General features: G+C 45.3%; 1 protein-coding gene across 1 annotated transcript; it reads left to right on the top strand.

The window, feature by feature from the left end:
* Positions 1-6,036: 6,036 nt before the first annotated feature.
* On the top strand, positions 6,037-6,685 carry LOC125549510. The gene has a single exon (XM_048712913.1). It carries the CDS (start codon positions 6,085-6,087, stop codon positions 6,457-6,459), a length of 375 nt encoding a protein of 124 aa, XP_048568870.1. The 5' UTR covers positions 6,037-6,084; the 3' UTR covers positions 6,460-6,685.
* The last annotated feature ends 2,381 nt before the right edge of the window (positions 6,686-9,066 follow it).

Genomic DNA, 9,066 nt, shown 5'->3' with positions numbered 1-9,066 from the left:
AGCTACTCAAAGCAAATAGTGACTATAACATCTTGTTTGGGATAGTCAACAGGTAATTTCAATCATTATTAACTATATATCTCAGCCTATTTAGTTCGTCATTTCATGATATGAACTATTTAATAACCCCTTTATTCATTTTCTTTGTTGGCGGGCAGGGCTTGGGCAAGGTTCATCAGCGTCACGGAAGGCGAATGGAAACGACAGCTAAAATGGTTTCGACCCAAGGTAAGTAATTAAGTAGTACTAGCTAGCTAGCTGCCATCTCTTTAATTATCATTCTTGATTAATTATTATCTGATCAAATTAAATTCCATTCTCGTAATAAAGGCCCTGAAGCAGGCGCAGGGGACTGATCTGTGTGCATTCTGCGTTTGCGAGAAGATTCACATGATGGCGTCTGAAAGGAGCAGATCTCAAAGACAGGAATGGGTATGCTTGTCAGAACACTATTCACAATTTTTACACCATTATCAATATCTAGTCACACAACTAATACACATGCATATTGATCTCCTTCTTAACAGTTCAAAGAGGTGCGGGACAAGCTCCTAGAAACGGAGCGCGTAGAAGCACTTCAAGAGGAAATAGCGGGATTTTTGCTCGACCAGGTCATAAATCCGAAGGGAGAATACTATTACCCGCTACCGCCCCCATCAACCAGGTCATGAACCACTTCCAATTGTCATCGTGCTCCGAAGGCACCAATTAGGCTAATGCCACTGGCTCCGAAGGCAACATGCATATGTAGGAGAAATTGTATATAGCTATACATGTGTGTATGTGTGAATTAATATGGTGGTTTGTGAGACATTGATGATATATATATATGATTGGTTCTACTAGAAATTCTATATATATATATATATATATATATATGCATAACATGTACAATGTGTAGTACCGTAAAATACCAGCAAACGAAAAAGAATTAAAATGGAAAACACAAAATTAAATGAAAAAGAAATCATAAAACCAAAAACCCCCCAAACATTTTAGTACCGGTTGGTGTTACCAACCGGTACTAAAGGGCTCCCGGCCCACGGAGTTGGCTCATGCCACGTGGTTGCCCTTTAGCACCGGTTCGTGCTGAACCGGTACTAAAGGGGGGCCTTTAGTGACCACACTTTAGTGCCGGTTATGGAACCGGCACTAAAGGGCCTTACGAACCGGTGCTATTGTCCGGTTCTGCACTAGTGTTGCAATTTGCCCCTACAAACTTACGTCCTCCTAGTTGTGAGTCGATGGCTGACTTGTAACTGCGGCAACTACAAAAAAGTACAATGCGTCCAAGTTGCGAGTCGATAGTTGACTTGCAACTAGGCCCCTACAAACATACACCCCCTAGTTCTGAGTCGCTGGTTGACTTGCAATGTGGAGCCTACAAACATACGTCCCTCTAGTTGCGAGTCGATGGTTTACATGCAACTAGGATTACTACAAAAAAGTACGAAGTGTCCTAGTTGCTAGGTGATGGCGGACTTGCAACTGGGGCCGCTACAAACATACGTTCCCCCTTGTTGGAAGCCGATGGTTGACTTGCAACCGGGGCAACTACAAAAAATGTACGACGAGTCCCAGTTCCGAGTCGATGATTGACTTGCAATTGGGCCCCTACAAACATATGCCCCCTAGTTGCGAGTCGATGGTTGACTTGCAACTGCCCCCCTGCAAACATACGCCTCCCTAGTTGCAATTCGATGGTTGACATGCAACCGGGGCCACTACAGATCCTAGTTGCAAGTTGATGGTTGACTTGCAACTGGCCCCCTACAAACATACGTCCCCCTTTGTTGTGAGTCGATAGTTGACTTGCAACTAAGCCCCTACAAACATACTTCCCCCTACTTGCGAGTCGATGGTTGACTTGCAACTAGGGCAACCACAAAAAAGTACGATGCGTCCCACTTGCGAGTCGATGACTGACTTGCAGCTGGGGCCGGTACAAACATATGTCCCCTCTAGTTCTGATTGGATGGCTGACTTGCAACTGGGGAAAGTACAAAAAAGTACAACGCGTCCTAGTTGCGAGTCGATGTTGAAAAACAATAATAAATTTCAAAAATCTTCATGAGTTTGAAAAAGTGTTCAATTTTTTCAAAAAATGACGGATTCTAATTAGTGTTCGCACACTTCAAAAAATATCTTGTACAAAAATGTTATGGATTAAAAGTGGAAAACGAGAAGAAAAACAAAAAAGAAAATAACAAAAAAGAAAAAGATAGAAATGTTAGTACAAAATTATCCCCAAAAAAGAGAAAAAATGCAGCTCAAAATGACAGTGTGGCCACGGACACACAAACATAAAAAAACAAAGAAAAAAAGGAGGAATAAACAAAAGGAAATGGGCTAGCGCATAAATGGATAAGCCCATGCACAAAACACGTAGTAGCAAAAAAAATTATGACTGTAGAACATAGGGACAATCCCATGTGTGTAGACACGCATAGATAATTCTTACAAAAAGTTCAAAAAATATTGTGCATGCATGACAAAAAAATATTCGTGACTTTGAAAATATATTTCTTGCGGATCTCGACTGCAAATGTTGTGCCCGCATGAAAAACACACACAAACAAATACCAAAAAATTGAAAAAACAAGAATCAGCAATGTCACTCCTCGTAAAAAGAAACACAAAAATCAAAATAAAATGATAAGAGTGTAAGAAAAAGGGGAATGTGAGAGTGAGAAGATAGTGGTGGATGGGAGCAGAAGGCGCAGGAGATTTAGGATTGACTCAATTTCTAATAAACAATCAAGAATTTTTAAAATAAAAAGGCTTAGGATAAACAAATGATAAAAAAGAAAAATAACACAAAAAGGCCCAGACCTGAACAAAAAGCAGAACAAAGGCAGCGGGGGCACCATCGGATTTGACAAGATAAAAAAACAAGCCCATATGCCCACGAAGGCTGACCACTGCGTGTGATTGGAAAAACAGGCTAGAGGGACACTAGCGACGGGAGACACATCGACAACACAAACGAAAAGAACTTTGCTCGAATCTTACAGCTTCTTATCATGTGGTGGACAAGTTAGATGTGACATAACTAAAAAAACATCTAGATGTGAGTTAGCAAATCCGACACTTTTATTGTCATTTCTAGATTGCGCTTAGGATAAGACTATCTTATGAGCTATATTCATGGAGGAACACGGGAGCGTCAGCAGTGAAACGAAAGAAGCCACCAAGGCTGATTAATGAAACAGGAAGGAAAGTAAAGGTGGAGGTCCACCACGCCGACAACGGCGACAGCCGCCGTGCACGGATGGGAGGTCCGACAAATAACAACAGCATATACAGGGCACGTTTAGGGAGAAAGAGAAAGGCAGAGGTGGCGAACACGCGATTTAGAGATAACCGGTTCCGAGGTCCCTTTTGAGGCAGTTGGGACACGGGCCGAGCTTGCGGTTGAGCACCACCTTGAGCTCGGAGGACGCCTCCACCCTGCTGCGGTCGTTGGCGCCTCCGTCCGTCGCCTTGTTGAGGGCCGTGAAGATGGGCTTCCACCGGTGGGGGTTGGCCTCCACCTCATGGAGTCATTGTTCAAATGTTCAGCACCGCGAGCGCTTCACTTGCTTCACCGCCTCGGCGTTGGTGCTGGCCCGGTCGAAACAGGCGATCACACCGAGGGCCTGCACCATGGCCTCCTTCCCCAGCTGCGTCTCGTCGTCCGTAGCGGCCACACTGCTGATGCTGTTGCTGACGGCGAGCGCAAGCACAAGTCTCGTGAACAAGGACGCATGTATATATGGTGTGGTGGCAGTGGCAACGCCGATCGCATTGCACACCTAAAAGCGGCGTGGGTGGCAGAAGAAATCATGTGACTTATCTGATCGATTGGGCGGCCTTTTGACCATGTTCAGATGAACTTGCTGCAACAGACGCGTGGAGAGAAGACGTGCAGGATGTGATGTACTTCCTCTGTTCCAAATTATTCATAGCAGAAATGGATGTATCTAGAACTAAAATACATCTAGATACATCCATACTCGCGATAAGTAATTCGGAACGGAGGGAGTAACTATGTGAGTACTTGTTAAAGTGTGATCGGATTGGCTGGTTTCCCTCTATTTTACTTCACAATGTTTTTTGAGATGTACTTCACAAATTAACGGTAGAGTATCTTTTCTTTCTAAAAATTAACGGTAGTATGAATTATAGTGCAAGAGAGGATAGGTAGGGGACACAGCTAGCCTCGCATTGTTTATTTCACTAGCTTGTACACCCTCTGTTCCACAATATAAGAAGCTTTCTGCAAGCTAGTCTTACATCGTTGGACGGAGGAACTATATTTTAAAATTATTTGAAGATCACTCGTCATCCCTGCTGCACTGAAACCAGACATGATGGTAGATATTCTAGCTATGAAGTCCGTGGTGGAACAAATTTTCATCCAAATAATTTTGGGCTGACACTAATAAATCATTATAGTCGGCTTAAAAAGAGAAACCGCGTCAAACAATTATGTCGGTCGGTTGGCAATTAAAACCGACAATAGTTTCATTGCAGCTGTTGTTCACCGAGACCGACAGCATGACCACAGTTGATCCCGCCAACTTACTGGTTGAAATAATCCAGGCCAAAAAGGCCAATTAACTGACTCTATGTTATTCTCCTCAGTGGGAACCCTAACCTCTCCCTTACAATCTCCCACCTCCTACTCCCGCATGACACAATGGCGTAGGTGCCCAACATAAGCAAAATCACCCCTTGCCCGGGCCTGGCCATGTGAGGTCGGCCGGTAGCCAAGTAGCCGAGGATGCCGCAGCAGCGCCACATGGCGAGGCGGTAGCTTCCACCCACACCCATCGCTCAGATGTAAATCAATAGGCACCACATGGTTATGTCAGCTATATATGTCCAGCTGCCTTTGATTTGTTGTGTTGCTAGAATCATCCTATCTAAGCATAGGTCCATAATACATTATTTGTGTAACACTCTGTAAATATGTTTGCTACCCGCCCATCCCTCAATGTGAATTTTTTTGGTGCGAAATAAACACTCCGGAAGTAGAGTTTTTTTCCTAAATAATAATCAGCAGCTATTAATTTCCCGCACATATATAGCACCATAGCAGCTAAAAAGCACCTTTTCCACATTTTTTTCGAAAAGGATTACATCTGGCCTCTGCATCAAGCGATGCACGCAACCATATATTGAAATGGATTAAGTATCAAAGTGCCAAGAACATCTCATGTGTACATGAACAACCGTAAGCCCATATAGCAACAAACATATTCATATAGGTACATCCGTTGACAAGTTCCAAGTTCATAACGAAATCACATCATGCACGCTCAGTTCACAGAACAACCATTAGGTACAAAGTTAGAAATATAGAAGGTACCCAACCTATAACTATCTGAACACATACATTAACGTCTTGCATGATCAACTCTTGATTCTCTTGTTGAGGCGCTTATCAGCAAACACATTCTAAGTTCGTAACCTGAATATCAAGGGACAAAAACTATTTCTAAGCATACCTAAATGTAACTTCAGACCCAAAGTACCTAAGTGTAAATTGTTTTACGAGTATTACTAGCATTCCCCTTTAACCTTATTTTCAGTTGATCGAAAGTACCTAAAAGTAACTTCAGACCCAAAGTGCATGTTTAGATGCATAAAACTGGAGCACTGAACGAAACAGGCAAAACACCGCTAGCCCGCTATTCCTATCTGTTACTCTGTCCCAAATTACCGGTCATAGATTTGTCTATATACAGATGCACCTAAGACTAAAACATATTTTAACAAATCTAAGGCAATTAATTATCTAGGGCCACATAGTTCAGACTGCTAGCCTTTGTGAAGCAAATGAGAGGAAAACTATGGAACCACAGAACTAGTCAAACCGTCCGGGTCACCTTATCACATCCGCGTGAAGCAAAAACTGCAGCAGGCATAACAGGTTGGAACATGGGCGCCAGAGCCGCTCCATCTGTCCTCGATCGGCCACACTTTCTGCCAGTCAATCACGTTGCTTTCATGCAATGCGTTCTTGGTGCCACTGCCACCACACCATATATACTTAGCTTCCTCGTTGTGCAATGCACTAGTCTAGTATACTTACTTTCCATGGCGGCGTCCCACCACCTACTCGTCTTCCTCCTTGTGGCGCTCGTGGCCAGCGGCAGCAACGGCGCCGTCGCCGCTGCGGGCAACGACGACGATGTGCAGCTGCGGAAGGTAGCCCTTTCACAGGCCATCGAGGTCCTTTCCCGCTACCGCCCGGAGACCACTGATGCAGAGACCCTGAAGCGGGCCGTGGCGGTGGTGAACCGGGAGGCGCAGCGGTACTGGAAGCCCATCTTCAACAACGTCAACAAGGTGATGCACAGCGGCGCCAACGACTGCACCAAGGAGGAGGCGTTCGCCGCGGCCAAGGCGCTGCTCAACCGCGAGCTCGGGCAAGGCCCGGACGCCATCAAGATGGACTTCGAGTACGTGTGACCTGCGTGCACGCATGACACATCGCCACCTCTGGCTTTTTTTTTTCTTTCCCTTCGGCCTTAGCGTCCCCTGTCTTTGTCTGCTGTTGTTAGTCCTGGTGCTGCCTGCTGTGGCCTGTCGCACTTGTTTGAGCCTTCCATTTCCTTGTCGACGCCTGTTGTGATTGTGCTTGCCTGTAGCTTGTGTTCCCTTAATCAGCGAGGTGGGTAAGCTTATTTCGTTGTTACTCTCTGTGTTCATCACTTTCTCCATGTCTTGTCGATCGATTATTCCAAGCAACAAACACGAGCTAGACTTATTTAGTTGTGTGATCCAAGAGACTGAACTTCTTCGGTGTTCTGGTCTCCCAGACTTTGCATACATAGTGTGCTCTGGATCGGCCATGGAGTCCATGTATTTCTTCCGAGCGATGCTAGACTCAAGATAGCAACGGGGACGAAACCCATCGGGTTTTGCTTGGCCAAACCCATCCCCACGAAAATATCACAAACCCGTCCCCGTCCCCATCAACGTGCACGGGGTTAAATTTTTGCCTGTCCCCTAAACCCACCGGGTTTTCAAAACCCACGGGGAACCCGTCCCCACGAGCAGTCAAAGAAAACAGCAACATTTGGAAGAAAAACAGGAGCATATTACAGCAGCAGGCGACGGCTGGGGACCTAGGTTTAGGTTTAGGTGTCGTGTTGTGCGGGAGAGAGAGTCCTAAAGAGCGAGCAACACTGCAGCGACCGAGCGAGGGGATTGTTTGTACTCTAGGGCCTCGACGCTGTGGGGCTCGACTGCTCGGGCACTGTGGCTTTGGGCCACTTGAGTCAAGATGGATCGGTGCGTGCTAAATAATGTATTTTGACGGGTTTTGTCGGGTTTCGGGTTCGGGTAGTACTCAAACGGGTTTAAACCCGTGAAACATGCCGGGTTTTATAATGTACCCACGAGCAGCCCGGCGGGGATAGAAAGTCGCCCATCCCCATCCCCTAATAGGGTAAAAACCCGCGGGGACGCGGGTTTTGGGGCCCCATTGCCATCTTGATGCTAGACGCACGAACGTTTACAGGGGGATCATGGAGTGATTAAAATTTGATTGGTTGGGATTTGGTTAAGTGAGGCGGGCCCACCATTTAAAATGAGGTGTGAGGGGGGGGGGGGCAATTAAAGTAGTGCATGCAGTTCAGTCCGTAAAAGCCCGTTGATTTGGTCCGTGCGTGTAGTATTATCGATTTCTTCCTGTTCGTCCATGTTCGCTATGCAATCAAATCCTATAATTATGGAATCTCTTTGAGGAAAACACTATTCTCTTTAAATAAATAAACAGGGAATTGCGTGAGTACACACAAATTGCGTGAGTACTGAAAATGCTAAAAAAAATTCAGAAAGGCGACCCTGGTTGGCGGGGAAGTTCCCCTAGCCACATAACTGATGGGATCTGCACGCCATATTTCTTATTAAGCAACTGGGGCACAATTTGTGTTTTTCTTACCGATTAGTCCTTGAGTTGTGTTTTTTATTTGGACTAGGGGAACTTCCATCAGTTATCTTAAAGGGGGTTAATTTTGTGCAAGCCAGAAAATGATGTCAACAAGTAGTAAAAATGTTTATTTCCAAATGTAACGTAAACATTGTTTGGCACAAAGTAATACTACTACATTGAAGACGCAAATAAAGCTTGGTCACACAGACAAACCTGATAAACGTACAATGGTAATAGTCATGAAAAGAAAGAAAGGCAGAAAGGAGTAGCATAGCCCATAGGATCCTGGTCCATGGGGCGTCATTATTCTAAGCATGATTTTAAATAGCCCGCTATAGCTCCGCTATAGCACGCTATAGCGTTTACAAAAGGTCCTGCGCTAAGAGTCTTTTGTTCAAACACTTGAGCAAACATTTTAAATAGCTCGCTATAGCTCCGCTATAGCACGCTATAGTATTTGGAAGAGGTCCGCCGCTAAGAGGCTTAGCGCGCTATTTAAAACTTTGATTCTAAGGAGTCTTGACTCTTGACTAAGAAACCAGCATGCATGCATGCATGTTACAGAACTTCGAAGTGGACCGTGATGGTGTGAGCTCCAAACCTCATCACCACGCTCGCCTTGTCGCTGGTGCGGACACTGGTGAGAGCAACCATGAGCAGGAGGAGGAGGAACACAGCCATGGCGAATCGAATCGATCGGTCGTCCATCTCTCCCCTTGAATGAATGGTGGCAATGGATCGACAAACAAGGAAGGTAAGTATATATGGTGTGGTAGCAGTGGCAACACCGATCGCATTGTACAACTGATAGTTAGTTGGTGCAGTGAAAGCGCGTGGCCTGTGCAAGTAGTGTGACTTATCTGATCTGATGCAGGAGGCATGGAGAGAGAAGAAGTGCAGGATGGCTGGTAACAGGGATGGCATGTGAGTGAGTACTATGTACTATGGTGGAGTCGGTTGATTGATTCCATTCTCTGCAGCAGTCGTATGGAGAGAGAAGACAGGGTGGTTCAGGTGCAACTTTCATTTTTGCTTCACAAGGATGTGACTGAGCTAGTACTACCTACGTGATAAAGAGTGACCGGTTGACTGGTGGCTTTCCTCTCATTTGCTTTCCAAATGGTAGCATGAATTAGCAC

Source organism: Triticum urartu, chromosome 3 (genome assembly GCF_003073215.2).
Source record: "Triticum urartu cultivar G1812 chromosome 3, Tu2.1, whole genome shotgun sequence".
Taxonomy (NCBI): Eukaryota; Viridiplantae; Streptophyta; class Magnoliopsida; order Poales; family Poaceae; genus Triticum; species Triticum urartu.
Note: the sequence above shows the minus strand (reverse complement) of the source record. Positions and strands in the feature narration are given on the sequence as shown.

What these genes read in the sequence shown, in the direction of transcription:
- LOC125549510 (XM_048712913.1), top strand. Translation starts at nt 6,085, where the DNA reads ATGGCGGCGTCCCACCACCTACTCGTCTTCCTCCTTGTGGCGCTCGTG.